The 23,368-nt window shown below is 43.3% G+C and overlaps 1 protein-coding gene across 8 annotated transcripts in view; it reads right to left on the reverse strand.

Moving 5' to 3' along the window:
* Positions 1-23,368, reverse strand: part of diaph2 (diaphanous-related formin 2) — a 749,871-nt gene that overhangs the window by 347,186 nt on the left and 379,317 nt on the right. For all 8 annotated transcript variants that reach the window (XM_052512438.1, XM_052512437.1, XM_052512441.1 and 5 more), the window contains one exon: positions 568-666. In XM_052512438.1, coding sequence (XP_052368398.1) covers positions 568-666 — 99 coding nt within the window. The remainder of the gene's footprint in view (positions 1-567; positions 667-23,368) is intronic.

Consider the following 23,368-nt stretch of genomic DNA (forward strand, 5'->3'; position numbering starts at 1 on the left):
TACGTGGTTAGAAAACAGTCCCTCCAGGATTTCGCTGCATTTTTTTTGTGATCTCTACGGGCAAAAATGCTTGATTTTGCAGCGGCAATTCTGACCAAAAAAAAGGTTGTTAATGTGTGACTTGATTGAACAATTGTACGTGGTTAAATTGCAGTGATTGGTTGAAATTGCACACTTTTTGTAATGTGGAGATGGAACAGTTTTATGTAATAACAGGGCAGTGAAGGGTCAATCCTTCCCATAATATGCGGGGAATTCTGCAATCACAGAATTGCTCCATCCTGGAGGGACTGATAAAACACATTGTGCCCTGAATGCAAAATGCTAGTAGGTGTTGACTGTCCTACAGTGCAACTGCCCTATATGCGGAGTTATATGGCACATGTACTCTGAATGTAACATGCATTTGTAAAACACACTGTGCTTAATTGAGCCCAAATTCTGGTAGCATATAGCCTCAAATTACGTTTTAAAAACTAGTTTTCACAATTCAATTGTACCATTCCTGGGACATAGTGACATTCTTCTCAGATGGACATGCTTGGTAAAGGGGCAATGAGTACTTACACAAATTCTGTGCCGTCTTTGCGTCCAAGATTCGCAGCTCCTTCGCCTTTTTCTTGAATTGCGTCACCCTGGCGTCTGTCTCATCCACCTCATTTTTCACTGTAGAAGGAACAGAAGGGATGCATATTCAATTCTGAGGAACATAACTGGTGTATGGAAAGTGTAGCAATGGCCTTGACCCATAAGAAATGATTAAATGTTTGTTTAAATTTGTTATTTTCATAATATATATTATTCTGGTTTATTTAGAAAATGTACATTCACACTATGTTATGAGCACACTAGGTGACAATACACATTGGGAGCCTTACACATATGGAGAAACAAAGACAAAGTGGTGTTTAAAAGGAGTATATGAGTGATGAAAGAGTTTTTAATCCAACACAGGAATACACTCATCCAACTGGGCTCTAAAGCCAATGGAAACCAAGCTTTACACTCTAAAAAGACCCTGCCAGGTAACATCTACACCATTTAGATGCCAGCAGCTAGGCCCTCCATATTAGTTTCTCACACATTCATGTATAATACTAATGTAAGCCCTGGTCTGCTGGAGCGAGCCTGCAGCAGCAGCTTGTGTGTGTGTGTGTGTGTGCATGCGTGTTGTAAGATAGTTGACAAACACAGCTCCCCTTCCCCAAGGCTCGTTCTGTCAGCCTCCCAAAGCCAGGGAGATAATTGTGTTCCCAGCGTAATCCTGGAGAGAACCACACACTGCTGCTCCACTGAGCACACAGGCAGGAACACGCCACACAGGCAGGCAACACAGGCAGGCAGGCATCACACAGACAGGCAGGCAGCACAACAGGCAGGCAGGCAGCACACAGGCAGGCAGGCAGCACACAGACAGGCAGGCAGCACACAGACAGGCAGGCAGCACACAGACAGGCAGGCAGCACACAAGCAGCCTACGACTCAGGAGACCGGCCCCAATCTTAATGACAGTGTGTCAGGGAGATTCCGCATGGTATAGGTGACACTATGTGTCAACCAATCGTTCCTATTAAGTTTACCTCTACACACATAATAATTAAATAATAATTATTAGTATTTACATACACACGTACAGGTACATATGCATACAAACTAGCAAGGCCCCTTTGTCTGGGAGCCACCCCTAGGGAGTGAGCATACTGTCTTTAAAACGGAAAGTAGGGAGGGAGGGAGAGAGATAAGGAAGGGAGGAAGGAAGGAATGTACAGTATAATCAGGTGGAGGCGGCAGAAGGAGAGAGGAAAACTCCTTGGCCACCCCCACCCCATCCACTCAAGATGGCTTATGGGAGTGGCAGCGCACCTCGCCGCTAATCATCACAACTCCTCTATTTATTTAAGCCCAAGGTGTGAGTCTCCCAGGAAATACCCAGAACAAACAACCAGATCCCCAGAAAGTATCTGCATTTTTTAAGAAACAAGAGGCAACAGCATCTCCTGAGCTGGTAGTGAGGGGAAGATGTTGCTTGAGGCACCCAACACAATCAGCCTCACTACCAGGCAGTTTGTCAACACAACACTTCAGGGAATATATTGATTATACTTTACATTGTGCTGCTGGAATAGGGAGGGTGATTCAATAATATGATTTAACCCCTCAAAGCTAGTATAGAGTCAGACCTCAGTTTTATTCTGAATTTTTAAGTGGGAATTTTGACATGGTGCTACTTTTATTTCATCACACTGTGGCAGAAATGTATTTTCTGAAAGCTCGCCATTACCTTGTAAATGATTATGTTTTTGGGGGTTATAATTCATCAAAAGTAGCGAAAGTTAAGACCTTGTCAGCTATACTCATTATTTGAACTGGTTAGCCAGCTAGCTTTTAGTTGCCTGCCTTGCTAGGTTGACATTTACTGAATTTATTTTAAAATTGATTGGTTTATTGGTGTTAAAATAGAGAAGGTATGCTATTTGAAGCAGCGGGCTGCTGTCGTCATGCAGAGGCTGTCATTTTGTGTCTATACTTCATAATGACAGCAAGTCTGATATCGGACAACAATAAAATGTTCACGATGTTGCTACGACAATTGTTTCTATGATGTAAACCAGCCTTAATTCTAAAACGTCTTGTGGATAGATGCATAGGAGTGAAACAATGTTTTCAAAACCTACATACAGTAAGTGTTCAATAAGGACCAACCTACATGTGTTCAATGAACCTCTGGGCTGAAAGAATGTATGATTGGCGGTTTAAGAAATTAATAACTGGTACATGGTTGTAGAAAACTGTAAACAACTGTTTTATCCAATTCAGACTTCCATGTGAAAAAAAGGATATATGTTGTGAAACTGTAATCCGAGGAGATGAATTTACGAGGCCTTTCATTTTACAGGGCTGTGTAAAGATCTTGTTTCATTGCATTTCATGGTGAATTATTTTCTGTATCCACTTGTCTCTCCGCATCATGTGGATACAGCCTATTATTCAAAACGCTCAGATTAGGTGAAGTGCCCCATGACAAGTCCCCTGGCGATGACATCACGGACCCATAAGTCCCCGGGTCAAGTGCAGTGAGACGGTTGGATGAGCCTTGTTCATGGGCCAAGAGCTTCTCACGGGGACCAAGCCTCAGACAAAGTAACTTGAGGCCCAGAGAAAATAAAACATCAGGAATCACTGATCTCCCCACAGGGAGGTCTATGTTTTTTTGCAGGCAGTAAGTGGGACAGCGACGGGCCATATCGGGGCCCTGGACGAGCTGGATCTTCCACATGGGTACCTCACACTCTCTGTGGGACGCTGTTGAAACATTCGCCAGCGCCTCAGCTGTCCTCACCCTCAGCTGTCCTCACCCTCAGCTGTCCTCACCCTCAGCTGTCCTCACCCTCAGCTGTTTTTTATTTTATTTTTACATTTAACAAACACTCATATCCAGAGAGACTTACAGGAGAAATGATGGAATTATTAAGTGCCTTGCTCAAGGGTACATCAAGAGGTGTTTCACCAAGTCGGCTCGGGGATTCAAACTAGCAACCTTTCAGTTACTGGCCTAACACTCTTAACCCCTAGGCTACCTACAGCCCCATTCCAATATGATATTGTCCCATTGTGCTTTTCCTGTCCTGCTGGGCTCGGGTTAGAAGCAGCAGCAGCGGAATAGGTTAGAGAGAGGGATAGTGATTGCTTATATCGAGCTCAAAGATAAGCAACTTTGATGGGGGTGGGGAAACTCATGAGGGGCCGCAGTGGCTCATGGATCTGGGTACCCACATCCATACATCAACAAATGTCTGCTAAAATGTAACTTAGTTCTATTTTTTACGCTTAGCGCGCTGCAAGTCACGCCTCTCCCGTCTCCTCATTGCTTTTTAGGAGCATATACCCACACGGGTGATTGAAAGATGAACTGAGGTGAACACTCCAGTCCAGTTGTTGGTGATAATTCACCTTAAAGTTGGTTGCCAACTGACATATAAAGTACACAGAAGAAGTAGTCATAGTCGTAGAAGAAGACTACTACTGAAGGAGAGATTACTAGAAAATAACTAGGTGTCCCCTTCTATCTGTGGATTAAATGTCGGGGGAGAGAACACACGATTTTGTGCGACTCAAAATGGATCGAAATTCTACAAAGATCCAGAAAAAAAGAACCTTGTGCAAAACCTTTTGTATTTTATTGGTCCGTGGGCCAACAAAACGGGCGGGGGCTACCAGTTGCCCATCCCTGATCTAGCTGCTATCTGCTCGTATACATGCTCACTGATTCAATTCTGCCACACGCCGCATGTTTCCTCATATCTCCATGTGTGGACTGATGGGGCCTGGAAGGGGAAAATCACATACTGCCTGCCAGTTTATTCAGTGTCCAGTGTGGACAGGACAACTACATGTGGCCATTTCAAAGCAACGGGAAAACGGAGCAAAAAACACTTATACTAGTCATCAGCCTCGTTTCCATCCTAACCAAAGGTTTGCAAATAAATAGAGTTATGCTATTGCCAAGTAAAACCTTAACCGCTCAACCTCCCCTTGAGGCTATGGCTTGACAGTTGATAAAACCACTTGCCAGCACCAAACGTGTTTTACTGACTGCCCAGTGGCTAAAATGTAAGACTCCAACAACAAGCGCCATCCCTCTCTTAGAGCCCTTTATTTGTTAATACAATCTTCCATGAATCCATTTATGAGAGAGCAGTTTGTGGTGGGTAGAGGAAGGGGGTGAAATTGGCAGCCAGCAGGTTTCCTGGAGCTGTTGGGCACAATGAAAGCATGGGGCCCATTTCTCGTCAGGATGTATCATTCCTATGACAGGCTGTCAGGCCCGACACATGGCAATAATGCAATCTTAATCACAAATTAACAGCGAGAGGCTGTGGTAATTGTTTTCATTGGCGAACCAAAAGTAGCACTTAGCATCTATGTGAGAGCTATCGATGAGATCAGGAGGTAGGTCCATTTGGACAGGAATGAGCAGGGTGGGAGCATGTTGTGTTCCTCAGGGCACGTGGTAAACCGAGCTAGACAGCAGCTGGGCCTCGCATAGCGAAAAGCCTTTCACTGAAACAACCAATAGTGATGACTCGTTAAGTTTTTATTGAGAACTCCTATCACACACAGATAAGTTAAATTTGAGTAAGACATGCTGAGTACATGTTGGACACAAATAACACTAAAATATGAATGACTTCTGTAGAGCAGCATGTCAGTTAATATTCACAGAAAAAAACGTGCATTGTTTAAAGCAAGGCCAGATGGAGCACTTGGGAAAAGGAGGTTTCTGATTAATCTTGACCATGTCAGTCAGACTACAAGAATGTGTCAGTGTAATATAACCAGAGAGATTTTCCCAATGCTTTGTCGGAACGGCATATCAAGGGAGGGAAACACATAGGAGACCGGTACCGAAAAACAGAAAGACGTTTCCAAATGACCGTTAAACAATAACACTGAAGTTATTTCGTTGCCAAGATAATCATATGCATGTTCGGCCCAGCCCAGGATAATAGTTACACTTCATTACCAGAGGAAGGGGAGTATAACAGCTTATTAAGGCCAGAGGAGCCAACCATAGAATTAAGGATTTTATTGAAAAAAAATAGATAAACTACACAAGCAATATAAACTGATTTGGACAGTTTAAGATGGCTTGGCGTCTGTGTGAGCCTTGAATGTGAGTTTTGGACGGTGGTTAGCTCTGGAGAGATCCTGATAACCAGAGTTCTTCCACACTTGGCCGTTCGCTGTGTTGACTGGGCCGCAATCATTTTGCTGGTAGTCTTCCATGAGATATCTCCCTAAAGACCAGCCAGAAGGGCCCGGGGCATTAGAAAGCTAAACACTACCACATGTTAACTTCCGGAGACCGAGACTGAGACTGGTCCGACAAAGCGCAGCCACCACTAGACAACAAACCACCAGACAACACCGAGCGATGGGAGGCCTTTTCTAAAGTAGAAACTGAAGAAAGCATTGATGACAGGTCCTGTACAGATGTATTTAAGGGCAGGCTGACGTAGAGTGGACCAGACAATGTGGAGTCTGGCTGTCCAGTAGGCAATTTATTCCCCACCGAATGTGCAATCTGCCTGCAAACATGTGTTCCGTCCTCCATCTCTTTGACTCACGCTGGGGATTGAGCCACCAGAGCTGCCAGCCCCTCTAAAGGAGATGGATTCTGAGAGGGGCAGAGCCATAGGGTTCTGCCGATGCCTGCTTCAGCTGCAGCTCACACATCTAGATGTGCAATACTCAAACATTTTAACGGAATTGGAAAAATAACGATTTATTTCCAAGGATATTGGTTCTTTGGGATGCAGCTGGTTTCTCTAAAGGGAGACTTTGGATATAAACTATATATACACAGAAGTATGTGGACACCCCTTCACATTTGTGAATTTGGCTATTTTTGCTGACAGGAGTATAAAATTGAGTCCACAGCCATGCAATCTTCATAGACAAACATTGACAGTAGAATGACCTTACTGAAGAGCTCACCTTTCCAACAAGTCAGTTTGTCAAATGTCTGCTCTGCTAGAGCTGCTCCGGTTAACTGTAAGTGTTGTTATTGTGAAGTGGAAACGTCTAGGAGCAACAATGGCTCAGCCGCAAAGTGGTAGGCCACACAAGCTCACAGAACAGAACTGCTGAGGAACCACTGCCTCAAGCAATGTCAGCAATGTCAGCACAATAACTGTTCATCGGGAGCTTCATGAAATGGGTTTCCATGGCCATGCAGCCACACACAAGCCTAAGATCACCATGCACAATGCCAAGGGTCGGCTGAAGTGGTGTAAAGTTCGCCACCATTGGAGGCTGGAGCAGTGGAAACAAGTTCTCTGGAGTGATGAACCACGTCTTACCATCTTGGCAGTCTGACGGACGAATTTGGGTTTGGTGGATGCCAGGAGAACACTACCTGCCCCAATGCATAGTGCCAACTGTAAAGTTTGGTGGAGGAGGAATAATGGTCTGGGGCTGTTTTTCATGGTTCGGTTTAGGCCCTTTAGTTCCAGTGAAGGGAAATCTTAACGCTACAGCATACAATGACATTCTAGACGATTATGTGCTTCTAACTTTTTGGCAACAGTTTGGGGAAGGCCCTTTCCTGTTTCAGCATGACAATGCCCCAGTGCACAAAGTGAGGTCCATAGAAAAATTGATTTCGAGATCAGTGTGAAAGAACTTGATTGTCCTGCACAGAGTCCTGACTTCAACCCCATCGAACACCTTTGGGATGAATTGGAAAGCTGCGAACCAGGACTAATCGCCCAACATCAGTGTCCCGACCTCACTAATGCTCTTGTGAATGAATGGAAGCAGCAGAAATGTTCAAACATCTAGTGGAAAGCCTTCCCAGACGAGTGGAGGCTGTTATAGCAGAAAAGTGGGGCCCAACTCCATTATAATGCTGATTAATTTGGAATTAGATGTTCAATGAGCAGGTGTCCACATACTTTTGGACATGTAGTGTAGGACGATTGCTTGATTTTGCATCTCGCCCAGCCAACAAGGCTGTTATAGGGAATAGACAGGGATGTGTTTTGGCAGTGTAAGAGTAATAACAGACAGTGTAATTGTCTGTGTCAAGCAGTTGACATCTGCTTTTAAGCGTACATTCTCTGTTAGACGTGTAATGGAATACAACAATAGCTAACTACATAGCCATGTAGGAAAACATTTTATGATGTTTGTGTGTACACAATGTTTTTCTTTCAAAATAAGAGATCATGTGGTCAAATCGGCTTGTTTTTCTGTGTCATTGAGAAGAGTAACAGTTATTTCCTGTTAGGTACCCAGAGTGCATCTCAAACATATGACAGAGTCATGTTCCAGGGGCTGTTACCTTTGAAGCACTGTATCTCCTTCGATGTCACCCCCAAAAACACATGTGATATCCGACCCTGAAGACCAGGGTCAACGGACGAGCACGAGAACTCCCAAAATAGAGAGCAGAACTTAAGGTTAGAAAACACCATTTGACCAGCGAATTCCAGCTGTGTCCAATTTCTCCCATTGATTAGGGCTAAACAGAGGTCTCTCTCTCAACCCCAAAGCCAATTTACTGTTGGGATATAAACCCTCTCTTTCCACTCCTCCCTCAATCTATGATCTCAAAAGCGTGCTCCCACTCTCAAAAAGGCAATACTTTTCTTTCACTCGGGAACCCTGAAATTGTTTCTTTTTCTTCTTTTTTTAAGGCTAGCGAACCATCATTGATCAGATAAGGCCAGTCAAGAATGAAAAAGTGCACAAATTGAATCTGAGGGCAGCATAACAAACAGTCCGGGAGCAAGATAAGTGCTTAATGTACATTCCACATTTGGAAACAGTGGAGGATTTTTGATGACGTGGACTGGAAATTAGTGTCTGCAACAGCCGTCCATCAGACCCAATCCATTATCTGAAGCGATTTGGGCGATCAGCTCCTTAGAGAAGCATCTCATTTGTTGATGTTAAGAGATGTAGGTACTAAATACCTGTCTATCGGACTGAATAGGTACTCGCTCTGAGAGCCGAGTTAGTTAAGCCATTTGGATAACATCTTCCTTGTTGCCCAGGCTTGACCTTCACACAGTGGGAACATTTCGGACAGACCACTCTCACCACTCCACAACCCAAGGTGAGGCAATTAGAACCGAGCTGCAGCTGGGGGAGAGGTTGTACTCTCATCCATGCAATCATCATCATGTCTAATGATAACAGGGAGTTGGGGAAGTGGCTGGTAATGATAGAAATCATGGTGTGTGTGTGTGTGTGTGTGTGTGTGTGTGTGTGTGTGTGTGTGTGTGTGTGTGTGTGTGTGTGTGTGTGTGTGTGTGTGTGTGTGTGTGTGTGTGTGTGTGTGTGTGTGTGTGTGTGTGTGTGTGTGTGTGTGTGTGTGTGTGTGTGTGTGTGTGTGTGTGTGTGTGTGGTGTGTGTGTGTACATGCCTGACTGTGAACATGAGTGTTCAATTCAACTGTCCCTCTCACACTCTCCGAAGGTCACCTGTCTTTCCCCTCAGCAGCTGGTTCTAGTCAGTCCAGGGCTAACTGAAGACGGAGATGAAGGAGGCATTGGGAGGAGAGATTAATCTCCCAGGGTGATATAATGACCCATGGCGCATTAATGGGTTCAGTATGAAGGTAAGAGGAGAGGAGTGGAGAGGCCCAGCCTTGAGTCACACAGCTGGGCCTGGAGACACACAGCTGGGCCTGGAGACACACAGCTGGGCCTGGAGACACACAGCTGGGCCTGGAGACACACAGCTGGGCCTGGAGACACACAGCTGGGTCTGGAGACACACAGCTGGGCCTGGAGACACACAGCTGGGCCTGGAGATGCAGAGCTGGGCCTGGAGACACATAGCACAGTGGAATACCCACCACCTCTTCCTCCTCATGTGTGAGGGAGAGAAACCCATTCATACAGATCTCATTCATGTCCTCCATATTTAGTTCTGTTCTTACTCTGACCTGAGTGTTTGACCCGAGAGATGAGAAGGAAGAAGAGGGATGGCTAACCCCTAACATAGAGGTAGACATTCTGCATTCATACTTTGCTTACCATCCATCAGAAATGGAAATGCAGTGCTGTAACCTTCCGCGTTACAAATATTCTGAAAATGTGATGTGCATGTTGAGGAATCCAGGAAATCTTGGCAGGATTTAACCCTGCAATGACTCATCCATCTGTGATTGCTTTCATGGATCACACTCATCCAGCAGTTTCATATAGGAGTTGCCAGAGCATTACAAATGGCATATTCCACCTGGGGGATATCTGCTGACTCCTACTGCTAATAGCTTATCTCGTAGACTGGGGATTCTGATTAGTCTTCCATGAAGGAAAGGTGGAATATTGCATTACTCACAGTGTTGCTGCAGACAATTAAAATACATTATACAGAGAATAACGGGATGGCTTTTAACACAGAACATATCTTGGGAAAACTAAGTGAAATGACTGCATGACAAGTAGAAAAAAAAAGTCATTGACCTGAGCTTCAAGACGACCTCTAACATCTCTGCTGTTTCATTTAGGAGTGTTGAGACCTTGAGAACATTGTTGTTCTCATCCTTCTCTGTCTGGGAAAGGCAGAGAGTGTGGTGAGGCCTTGTTAGTTGACCGCGAAGAGAGCTCGAGGGCAGCCTGAGGACTGGGCCTGACAGCAATGAGCTCCAGGAACCTGTTCTCCGGTTGTGCCGGGGCAGCCCGCCATGACCCAATGCGCTTGAGTGCCCAGAGAGGCAGTTGCTGATGCTACAAACGGCTGCCTCTAGCGTCCATTAAGCGAAGGCCCTGCCTAGCTGGGTTTAAGCATTCAGCAGGAGAAACACTGAAGCCTAGGCTCATGTAACAGCTCCGGGATGAGAAGCAGAGATTTGAGGCTGGGCCTCTTCAGACAGCTGGCAGGAAAACTTATGTCCCAGTAGTCTCTATTACCTCTCGCAGCTCTACGGTACACAGGCCCAGACCCAGCCTGAGTGCTAAAGTACAGAAAGCAGGGCTAGAGAAGAGATATCTACCAGCTAGCAGAAGCAGCACCATGCTCCCCTTAACTCAACTAAGCCTTCAGATGCAATGGTTACACACAAACACAAAGAAACATGCAGGGATGCATGCATACAGCTCTTATTGCTGTTCCATTGTCTCCAACTCGCATTCTTTCTTTCTTGCTCTAATAAAGACCATAGTTTGCTACTGCTAGATTGTAAGTATATAATAACTATTCAAAGAAGACTACAATGAACATGACTGATGCTCTGTCTGACACATGATACTGTGATAAATGTTGGCAATGTACAAATATGTGAAGATAAATACACAAAGCAGAGGACTAAAGGTTAAGAGGGAATTAACGATCAATGGAAATAGTTGTTTTTCTATAATGGGGAAATAATGATTAATGGGTCAGAGACATGTGAGGAACTTCGGTCCGGGATTCATAGCTACAGTTGAAGTCAGAAGTTTACATACACTTAGGTTGGAGTCATTAAATCTCATTTTTCAACCATGATGTCAAGCAAAGAGGAACTGAGTTTGAAGGTAGGCCTTGAAATACATCCACAGGTATACCTCCAATTGACTCAAATTATGTCAATTAGCCTATCAGAAACTTCTAAAGCCATGAAATCATTTTTTTTAATTGTCCAAGCTGTTTAAAGGCACAGTCAGCCTAGAGTGTGTAAACTTCTGACCCATTGGAATTGTGATACAGTGAATTAATGACAGTGAAATAATCTGTCTGTAAACAATTGTTGGAAAAATGACTTGTGTCCTGCACAAAGTACATGTCCTAAACGACTTGGCAAAACTATAGTTTGTTAAAAATACATTTGTGGAGTGGTTGAAAAATTAGTTTTAATGACTCCAACCTAAGTGTATGTATGTAAACTTCCGACTTCAACTGTACTTCCCAGCATAACAACTATGATTTGTTTTCTTTGAATAAACCTATTTTTCTCCCCCTGATTTGCATTGGGGTCTGTGTTATTGAAGAATAACATCAACTGCTAACAGCAACTAGTGGGACTATTTCTACTGCACTCTCACCGTTTGATATGACAACAGAGTGTGGTCTCCTTTATCTCGTTGGCAAATGCCCTACTTTGGAGTCAACTCGACAGGTCTGCCTTCTGTACATTTGTCATCTGACAGAACCTAATCTGCCCTCTCTTTCTCTCCTGGCGCCTTTTTTCCTCTTTTGTCATCTCTTGCTCAAACATTTTGGGAGATGAAGACATGATGAAAAGCGGCGAGCGACTCAGGGAGAGTGGTCCATTTGTTGTCTGTGCAAGGGTAGTTTAGAGCTTCAATTTTAGTTTGTTTGCTTCTTCTCCCGCCACCTGTGTCTTTGCCCCCGTCACCTTCTGATCATGTCTTCTCTAGTGATCCCGAGGCCACACTCACATAACCCAGCCTAACTACTAAAGAAATAATGACTTCTGGGATACCGGCCTCTGCAACTGGTGTATTCTGGGCCCTAGCTGTACGGTGGCTCCTAATTGGCTCTGAAAGCATCACTTCCTTTGGCCGTGTGACTGCTTGTGTGACTACCTCCCCGCCCACCTGTTCTATCTCTCTGATAGTGAGCAGAGTAGACTTGAGTGTCTACCTGCTGGCATACCCTTTTAGTTCATATTGAGCCACTGGTGTTTTGGACTTAGGATACATATTCAGACTGTTTCTCTATTCAAAAGATCTGAGAAAAAGAGTCAAACATGAAGCATTGTCAAAGGAAGGGGAAACAAACAGTGGGGTGCAACTCGGCTTTACAAGGTTTATGTTTTAGAAATGTGGTTGAGTATTATCCCCTTCACTTGAAGGTTAACCGATAGGTTGATCCAATTTGTCTATGAAGGTGTGAAAGGACTTAAGAAATACTTCATATGTCTGCATTGGGAAATGTCAAGGTTTGCTGAAGGATAAGGAGGGGGAAAACTTTTCCATTCTGGCGGAGAGGCTCCACGCTTGTTAGCAGCAATGGGTTTATCCCGGGGAATCAACACCGTCAGGGGCAGATAGTACAGTATAATTGTAAGTCCCCAATCCTATAAAAGACAGCAGCTGCAGCTAAAATTCATGCCTTGCCACTTGGCACAAACCAATACAGATCTCCCTGGCTGACGATAAACAATTTTTGACAACCGTTGAGTGCCGAGTATATTGTGAAGCAACGCACCAGCTGGGCTGCAGTGCAAGATTGAGGCTTTAAAGGCTTTGTCTGTGTCACATCCTGATGACTATTCTTCAGACAGCCTCCCGTCTAACATGCTCCAGTGACATGTAGGTGTCAAAGCAGAAATGCCCTGATTAAATATGTACTATTCAGCATCTGGGAGGGAGAAGAGAAAGGTGTTCAGTCGTGAACTGCATTTGAATCTGATGTGTGTCTGTCGCTGTATACCTGCCTTGACTTTCTATAAGCGAACACAGTGTTATATCAGTCGTACCCAAACATACTAAATGGTTCAGTCTCTCTCGCGCTCTCTCTCTCTCTCTCTCTCTCATCAAAGAGGCAGTTATGTCCTCGGGGAGGGGAATGTAAGATGAGGACAAGGCGAAATCAGAGCGCGAATGAAAACATGGGGAGAGTGTGCTTGGGCCAGGAGTTGCAGTAGGAATGCGTGCTGCGGTGAGGCTTGTTGTTGTTTTAGAGGGGGCTTCATTGGCCCTGGTGTGGTGCTGTAGGGTGTGTGCTCCCTGTGCTCTGAGCTAGATCCAACTGGTCAAGGAAAAGACATGGAAGTAGAGACAGAGAGAAAGCTCTCGGCGCTCATGGCTTATGTTACTCAGGCCATCCCTTCGAGGCCTCGCATCACAAACCCACACACTACCACAACTCCCCAGCCTTTCCCCTCTGCATTAACCACTTCCTGTGAGGCTCCCATTTTCAGGCCTGCTGACAGCCAGCCACAGCCAAAAGAACCCCTGAGAAAACAGAGACAGGTTTGTGTGGAAAAAAAGAAAGAGAGGAGAAAAGTCAGAGTCCCAGAGCTGAACGGAGGGAGAGGGGGTGGATGAGGCCCTGAGAGACAACCTAGAAGAGAAAATAATAAGGCAAAAGAAAGAGACCTCACGTGTCATTCAAAACATCATTACCGCTTTGTGACATGCTGGCAGCTAACCGCCAATTATTTCTGATTTGGCTTCCAAAGACGTTGCAGCCCATCGTTACATCCTGTTAGAAGTGCAGCCTTGATTACAGTCTCCCTTGTTTGGTTTAATGACAAGAGTTATAACAGTTTTAGTCAAACTTAATGAGTTAAAATGATAGACTTGCCCTAGCAGCCATTAGGGTGCAGCAACCACCGTTACTGTCGTGTTTGGGTGGGTCTTTTGTTTCCTGCTCACGCTGAGGCCTTGATTAGTGTGCTGGTAGGATTGTAAAAATGTGTCTGACCTCCTCTGCATTGGAATTCGGTGTATGGATGGTCCATGGTGGGGGTGTGTGAATCGTGTTCCAACCCCACTCTCAGCGGCCTGGATTGAGGTGTTTACGAGACCTGCTGCTAAAATCCCAGTCTGGGCTACTCCTGAATTGGATTTTGTGTTAACCAGCGGCAGTAAAGACGGCGATGAAGGTTCAGAGACTGTCACTTAGTGCTCTGTTTTAACTCGTAAAGAGCAGTCTCCGGGCCAATGGAGAACTCCAGTAAAAACCAAAGCCAAAGTAGGCCTTCACCTGCTACTACATTACTGTTCCATTCCCATCATCAGCAGAAATTATTGCATTACAGTCACCACTGGATAGTTCAATCACAATATTAAAGAACAACTTTATTTCCACTCCCCAACACTCTCATTCTCCCTCTCTCTCCATTGTCCAAATGAAAGGGTTGACTGTTACTCCAGGTACAGAGAGTAGTGTTTTCAAGTTCATGCAGAGAGAGTGGCTTTCCAGAAGAAAACAAATCCAAAATCAACATTGAGTTACAACTGGACCTTTAACTAAGCACATGCCTTGGAGGTCACTGCTGGACCAAAGGAAAAGCAACATAGTGACAAACTCCACTCAGGAAATGAACCAATCTAAACAGAGACATTGTTTTATCCTCCCGCTATTCAGCATTCCGGTTAGAGAGGAAAACAAAGACTTTGGGCGACTCGGAAATATGACGAGGAAAGACAGTGCCAAAGTGCTGGATCCTTTCGAGCCACGTGGGGGATCAATGGGTTAAATTAAAGGGGGTCTGAGTGGCAGTGTGAGTCATCTCTCTCTGTTCTCTGAACTACAGAGAGCCTGACGCTCAAAGCCCCACTAAATTACAGGTAGATTTGTGAGAGGTGAACCACCTGCACAAAGGCAGCTGCGATTTCAAGTGACACAGATCCGTGGTTATCTCCTTTGAAGCACTTCAAATCAAATGTATTTATAAAGCCATTTTTATACATCAGCAGGTGTCACAAAGTGCTAATACATAAACCTAGCCTAAAACTCCAAAAACCAAGCAATGCAGATGTACAGTCGTGGCCAAAAGTTTTGAGAATGACTTTTTCACAAAGTTTGCTGACTCAGTGTCTTTAGATATTTTTGTCAGATGTTACTATGGAATACTGAAGTATATTGACAAGCATTTCATAAGTCCCAAAAGGCTTTTATAGACAATTACATCAAGTTGATGCAAAGAGTCAATATTTGTAGTGTTGACCATTTTTTTCAAGACCTCTGCAATCCGCCCTGGAATGCTGTCAATTAACTTCTGGGCCACATCCGGAATGATGGCAGCCCATTTTTGATTAATCAATGATTGGAGTTTGTCAGAATTTGTGGGGTTTTGTTTTTCCACCTGCCCCTTGAGGATTGACCACAAGTTCTCAATGGGATTAAGGTCTGGGGAGTTTCCTGGCCATGGACCCAAAATATCAATGTTTTGTTCCCTGAGCCACTTAGTTATCATTTTTGCCTTTTGGAAAGGTGCTCCATTTGCCTTATGGGAAGGTGCTCCATCGCTGGAAAAGGCATTGTTTGTCACCAAACTGTTCCTGGATGGTTGGGAGAAGTTGCTCTCGGAGGATGTGTTGGTACCATTCTTTACTCATGGCTGTGTTCTTAGGCAATATTGTTAGTGAACCCACTCCCTTGGCTGAGAAGCAACCCCACACATGAATGATCTCAGGATGCGTTACTGTTGGCATGACACCGGACTGAAGGTAGCGCTCACTTTGTCATCTCTGGACAATATTTTTTATGGATGCCCCAAACAATCGGAAAGGGGATTCATCAGAGAAAATGACTTTACCCCAGTCCTCAGCAGTCCAATCCCTGTACCTTTTGCAGAATATCAGTCTGCCGCTGATGTTTTTCCTGGAGAGAAGTGGCTTCTTTGCTGCCCATCTTGACACCAGGCCATCCTGCAAAAGTATTTGCCTCATTGTGCGTGCAGATGCACTCACACCTGCCTGCTGCCATTCCTGAGCAAGCTCTGTACTGGTGGTGCCCCGATCCCGCAGCTGAATCAACTTTAGGAGACGGTCCTGGCGCTTGCTGGACTTTCATGGGCGCTCTGATGCCTTCTCCACAACAATTGAACCGATCTCCTTGAAGTTCTTGATGATCCGATAAATGGTTGATTTAGTTGCAATCTTACTGGCAGCAATATCCTTGCCTGTGAAGCACTTTTTGTGCAAAACAATGATGATGGCATGTGTTTGCTTGCAGGTAACCATGGTTGACAGAGGAAGAACAATTATTCCAAGCACCACCCTCCTTTTGAAGCTTCCAGTCTGTTATTCAAACTCAATCAGCATGACAGAGTGATCTCCAGCCTTTTCCTCGTCAACACTCACACCTGTGTTAACGAGAGAATCACTGACAATGTCAGCTGGTCCTTTTGTGGCAGGGCTGAAATGGCAAAGAGGGACTTTGCAATTAATTGCAAGTCACCTGATCACTCTTCATAACATTCTGGAGTATATGCAAATTGCCATCATACAAACCGAAGCAGCAGACTTTGTAAAAATGTATATTTGTGTCATTCTCAAAACTTTTGGCCACGACTGTAGAAGCACGGTGGCTAGGAAAACTCCCTAGCAGGAAACTAGGAAGAAACCAAAAGAGGAACCAGGGTCTGAGGGGTGGCCAGTCCTCTTCTGGCTGTGGCTGGTGGAGATAAGATTATATGGCCTTTAAGGCCAGATAATTCTCCTAGATGTTCAAATGTTCATAAATGACCAGCAGGGTCAAATAATAATCAGAGTGGTTGTAGAGGGTGCAACAGGTCAGCACCTCAGGAGTAAATGTATGTTTGACTTTTCATGGCTGCTCACCCTTAACCTCCATGTGATGGCACTGGAATCATATGCACTTGCCCCCCTTCTTCCACCCAAAACGATACATGGGACACGTCTCATAAGCACCGTATTCCCTTTATAGTACCCTATGGGCCCTGTTTAAAAGTAGTGCACTATATAGGGAATATGATGCTATTTAGGGCACAACCATGAACATGGGGGTGACCACGTCTTTGAAACTCCACTTGGTTCTTGTGATTGAAAGTCCTAATGAGGGCTAGTGATGGGTAGTGAAGCCCACCCTCTAAATAACTTGTTATAGGTGGCTGATCAAAACATGAGAACGTTGGCTGCTCCAGGCATTTTACAAGAAGCTGCTGGATGAAGGGAGCCTCTGAGGGTAATCTCATCCAAAGGCAGGCCATGATCACTGGAACGTGTGTTCTCTCTGGGTTATGTATGACAGCTTGGCAGCTCCATGCCAGAATCACCCTTAAACACTCACAGGAACGCACCCTCACCCACCCCCCAACCCTTCTGACTGGCCTTGAACTCATCAGGAGTCTTTGGATTTTCTGACCCCCTGGTATGGGTCTCTCTGCTGTACTGAAGCAACCTCCACACACACACACACACACACACACACACACACACACACACACACACACACACACACACACACACACACACACACACACACACACACACACACACACACACATATGCCCTTTGCACCCATGTAATGATAAACAAGAGATTAATGTAGCACTATCCATGTCCATCGTTCTATTTTACATACCTCTGTTCATTTGATGGCCATAAATTAGACATACAATTAGGTTTATCTGAAAACCATGTGCTCAGATGCTGCCAAGTGGCACTTGCCAGGTACATTTCATGGATGCTCTCAATGGATCATGATGCACAGTACAGGTGCATGTTTAAGATAAATAGGTGACGCCTGCCAAAAATCTGTCAAACAAGTGAGAAGGAATTCATCATGCATTCATACAGACCTATACATTGTATTCCACTCTATCAAACCATCTATCCATTAGTCATGTGACAGACAGACAGACACACACAGTTGCATGTACCATATGTACACACAGCACTCAATATACTGAGCTCCTACACACACTGTCATGCCAATGCCAGTCTCTACAAGGCGTGAGATGTCACAATAGGTCAAAATAGCAGCTAAAACATCTCATACTGAAGAATAATCATACCACATTAAAGAAATGTGACGTATTTGATCTGCTTTGAACACTGTTATTGTGGAGACACTGCAGCTAGAAAACCGCTGTTACAATCACAAAAAGCAGTGGAGTATGGAGCTTCAACATGTAAGTATATCGCTTAAGTCCTTCAATGGTTACGGCTACCATTCCTTTAAGTACCCCTCTCAGCACAGATCTTGCAGTGAAAGCAAGAGAGCTACAAAATATACAGTGGTTCCTCCTTTAAAAGTTGCGTCATACGGCGGCACACCTTGCGGGCTGCTGCAGCATTCTGTAGCACGTTATCTACTAGTCAGCCATTGTTTCTGTTCATGCTAGTTTGCTAGTTTGACCACCAGAGGGCATATTGAAGAAGCATTTGATAGTCTTCCATATTGGCATTAACGGAGAATTTATAACCTTTTCTGTAATAACATAGTATATGGGATTGATTTTAATAAATTTGGTTTAATACATTTGATTAATATTATGGTGTTTCTATTCAGAGAAAAACTAAAACATCAGGGTTGCCATTAGAATGGGAATGGAAAAGTTGTACAACGGGAGGAAGGAAAGGCTGTCCTTGTAATTAACTGACTTGCCTAGTTAAATAAAGTTACACTAAGAGCGTAACATTAATGCACCCTAATTTTCTAATTCTTGTCTAGCCAACACTCAAACGGAGATTAAGTGAAAATAAAAATCTCATTGATTTATCAAGACCAATCCCCATGCTTGTCTCAGAGCAGCACGAAGCGGTGCTGAAATAGTTGTAGGCTTTTGCTTCTAACTTCAAAATGCTCTTTAAATAAATAAGACCTACACCATTTTTATCAGTATATCTAAAAAATAAAATTAAAATTAAATCAATGATGTGACTCCACCAATAATTACATTTAGAGGATTGGAGGAATCTATATTAATATCTAAGGCGCATTTTCTGTTAGTTATTGTCAGATATTCTCACAGTTCCTAAGGGGCTTTTATATCATTCTAAATTAATTCATTAATTCAATAATCACTTTGTTTAAAAAGTAACACTATTTTGGAGATTTCATTTTTATTTAACCTAGCGTGAGCGAGAAAAAGGCAAATCTTGAACATGGGGTGATACATTCTCACTCATTTGTAAATAAGGCCAGTTTGTTATTTAGAATTATTCATTTCTGGATAAACCTAACTTGATTAATTAGCAGACATCACTTTAATATATTCAGTCAACACATTTTAAGAATATCATGGAATATTTGAACATTTTCGTTTCTCCATGCTTGTCTCAGAGCAGCGAGAAACGGTGCTGAAAAAGATGTCCACAGCGGAAAGGTTATGATTTATGTGCCCATTCGTGGTTTCTCTCTTCGGTTACACATCTGTGGAATAGCAGACCAGCATAACGGTCCGGGCAGCCCTTGCTGTGCCTGGTGAGCAGTTGGTCATGTTCTGTTGTCAGAAGAGGAATGGAAATGTCAGGGTGAACCAATGACCTGACGAACCCGCCGTATGTTGACTCTTCCTGTCGGAGTTGGAGTCCCAGAGCTCACAGGTGTGCCTGGCATGGATTGTGACTCCATCTCGTTCCTCGCCCTTTTCAACACGTGAGTGAGTCGATGACTATTCAAGCCATTGACTCACTGATGAATGAAGATGATAAGTGATCGGCAAAGGCAATCTGTAATCATCACAGCACAACATCAACGTCACTCAAAAGACAGTTGAAGAAACTTGCGTGGGACTTATGGAAAGGCTCGGTAAGAAATATACAATTGAAGTCGAACGTTTACATACACCGTAACCAAATATATTTAAACTCAGTTGAACAATTCCTGACATTTAATTCTAGTAACAATCCCCTGTCTTAGGTCAGTTAGTCACCACTTTATTTTAATAATTTGAAAGTCAGAATAATAGTAGAGAGAATTATTTATTTCATTTTCTTTCTTTCATCACATTCCCAGTGGGTCAGAAGTTTACATACACTCAATTAGTATTTGGTAGCATTGCCTTTTAAATTGTTTAACTTGGGTCAAACGCTTTGGGTAGCCTTCCACAAGCTTCCCACAATAAGTTGGGTGAATTTTGTCCCATTCCTCCTGACAGAGCTGGTGTAACTGAGTCAGGTTTGTAGGCCTCCTTGCTCGCATACGCTTTTCAGTTCTGCCCACACATTTTCTATTGGATTGAGGTCAGGGCTTTGTGATGGCCACTCCAATACCTTGATTTTGTTGTCCTTAAGCCATTTTGCCACAACTTTAGAAGTATGCTTGGGGTCATTGTCCATTTGGAAGACCCATTTGCGAACAAGCTTTAACTTCGTGCCTGATGTCTTGAGATGTTGCTTCAATATATCCACGTAATTTTCCTTTCATGATGCCATCTATTTTGTAAAGTGCACCAGTCCCTCCTGCAGGAAAGCTCCCCCACATCATGATGCTGTCACCCCCGAACTTCATGGTTGGGATGGTGTTCTTCCACTTGCAAGCATCCCCCTTTTTCCTCCAAACATAACGATGGTCATTTTGGCCAATCATTGAACGTGGTATCTTCAGGCATTTGGAAATTGCTCCCAAGGATGAACCAGACTTGTGGAGGTCTACAATTTTTTATTGGCTGATTTCTTTAGATTTACCCATGTCGTCAAGCAAAGTGGCACTGAGTTTGAAGGCAGGCCTTGAAATACATCCACAGGTACACCTCCAATTGACTCAAATGATGTCAATTAGCCTATCAGAAGCTTCTAAAGCAATGACATCATCCCCCCCCCAAGCTGTTTAAAGGCACAGTCAACTTAGCGTATGTAAACTTCGGACACTGGAATTGTGATACAGTGAATAATAAGAATTTATTTGCAAATTAAGTTGGAAAATAAGTATTTGGTCAATAACAAAAGTTTATCTCAATACTTTGTTATATACCATTTGTTGGCAATGAGAGGTCAAACGTTTCCTGTAAGTCTTCACAAGGTTTTCAATTAATTTTACATACCTCTGTATGTAAAATTAAACAATTAATAACTTTGGGCACAGTCAATAGCGTGCTGGACTTTGGGCTAGAATGTTAAGGGTTATAAACCTGCTCCCTGCTTGTTTCATTACATTATTATGCCGGTCTCAGAGAAAATAGCCTGGATTGTTACTCCCATCTCGTTCCCCACTCTCTTTCACGAGTCATTCTCTGCCTGAGTGGCTCGCTTGTGGGCGTGCTGACAGGTTGTAATGTTTTTTATTCTGTATATATGAATTACAAATCAGCCTTTACTTAAATCATGTTTCTAGTCTATTGCATAGTTACAATGTGTAATCATTGATGACCCAGGAGCAGGAGTGGTAAACACTGTTGAAGTGTATAACTGTAATACATACATGCAGACACAGCATCATTCAAAGAATGGAGTTTGATACACCTGGTATTGGATATGACTGTGAAAGAAAACTTGCTAAATAGTGATTTTCCTAAATGAACTTTATGACAAACAAATATGCACAATCGTTTGTCTCTACATTAACTAACATATTCCTCTCAATTGTACATTTTAATAATAATAAAAAAAGAAGTACCATATTTGCATAACTATTCAGACCCTTTTGCCTTGAGACTCGAAATTGTGCTCAGGTGCATTCTGTTTTCATTGATCATCCTTGAGATGTTTCTACAACTTGATTGGAGTCCATCTGTGGTAAATTCAATTGATTAGACATTGTTTGGAAAGGCACACACCTGTCTATATAAGGTCCTACAGTTGACAGTGCATGTCAGAGCAAAAACCAAGCCATGAAGTCGAAGGAATTGACGTATAGCTCAGAGACAGGACTGTGTCGATGCACTGATCTGGGGAAGGGTACCAAAACATTTCTGAAGCATTGAAGGTACCCAAGAACACAGTGGCCCCCCATCATTTGGAAACACAAAGACTCTTCCTAGAGCTGGCCTAGCCAAACTGGAGTTTGCCAAAAGGCACCTAGACTCTTAGACCATGAGAAATAAGATTTTCTGGTCTGATGAAACCAAGATTGAACTCTTTGACCATTAAAGCTACAAATTAGTTTTTCTAACACTTATCAACTTGCTCATATATTTTTACAACTTGAGAAACAAAGATAACAAAAACTTGAGAAAAAAGTGAACCAGTTTTAATTCAGACTTTTGCACTCAAGAACACAGCAGCCTTCTCTCAGTTTCATCATCATGTGAAAAAGACAGCGTTGTCACGTTCTGACCTTTGATTTGTCTTTGTTTTAGTATGGTCAGGGCTTGAGTTGGGTGGGTTGTCTATGTTCAGTTTTCCATGTTGTGTTTGCGTTTGGCCTGGTATGGTTCTCAATCAGAGGCAGGTGTCGTTAGTTGTCTCTGATTGAGAATCATACTGAGGTAGCCTTTTCCCACTTGTGTTTCGTGGGTGTTTATTTTCTGTGTCTGTGTGTTCCACACGGAACTGTTTCGGTTTGTCATTTCACATGTCGTTTATTGTTTTGTTTCAGTGTTCGCTTGTTTAAATAAAGAGTGTAAACACGTACCACACTGCGCATTGGTCCTCCGATCCTTACTACTCCTCCTCGTCGGAGGAAGACAGCAGTTACAAGTGTGCTGTGTAAAGCTGGGCAGTACATACAATTATTATGTTTTAGCGCGATGTTCTAAATTCCTGTGTCACATTTTTTTGTAGGAGTGTTCTGTCTATTTTGTATTCGCTCCTTCTGTGCTGTCTGCACTGTGCACCTTCCCACTCTGTAATTTAGCAGACGCTCTTATCCAAAGTGCATTCATCTTAAGATATGTAGGTGGGACAATCGCATATCACAGGCATAGAAAGTGCATTTTTCCTCAGTAAAGTAGCTAAGCCCCTCTGTAATAGACGAGAACTTAACCTTTCTAACCATCTCAAGTCCCAAAATGTAGAACAGAGCCGACCCTACTAAAATGAAGCATTAACGAACATGTTGTGGGAAATGTATGCTCAGTTTGTCGCAAGTGGAATTGCTGTACCACATAACTCTAGCAGCATTTTAGCCACAGATTCTCATGTGCCAGTTGTCTAGTTTGTGTTTTATAAATGTGCAAAGAGCATAAAAATACATTTCTATAAGGAATTAGCAATTGGTTTTCATTCTAAGAAATAAGCATATTGTTATCCAGGTAGGCCACCTGATTTCAGTATCTAAACAAAGTGAACATGCTATGTCGTTGAAACAGTTGGAGACGGGCAGGAGGGTGTATTCATAACAGTTCAACATTGTTAGTAAGCAAATAAATCCAAGTTGGCTAGACTTGAAATATAAAGATTAGCTGGATACTCACTAGCGTGTGTGCTTGTGCTTGAGAGATTGTTTATGAAACCTTTGTTCATTTTGTATAATGCCTGCTACAAGAAGTTGGTCATAATTAGTGGACGTGCATGGTTCGGGTTAAAAATGTAACAAAAATGGTGTTTTC

Source organism: Oncorhynchus keta, chromosome 4 (assembly GCF_023373465.1).
Source record: "Oncorhynchus keta strain PuntledgeMale-10-30-2019 chromosome 4, Oket_V2, whole genome shotgun sequence".
In the NCBI taxonomy this organism is placed as follows: Eukaryota; Metazoa; Chordata; class Actinopteri; order Salmoniformes; family Salmonidae; genus Oncorhynchus; species Oncorhynchus keta.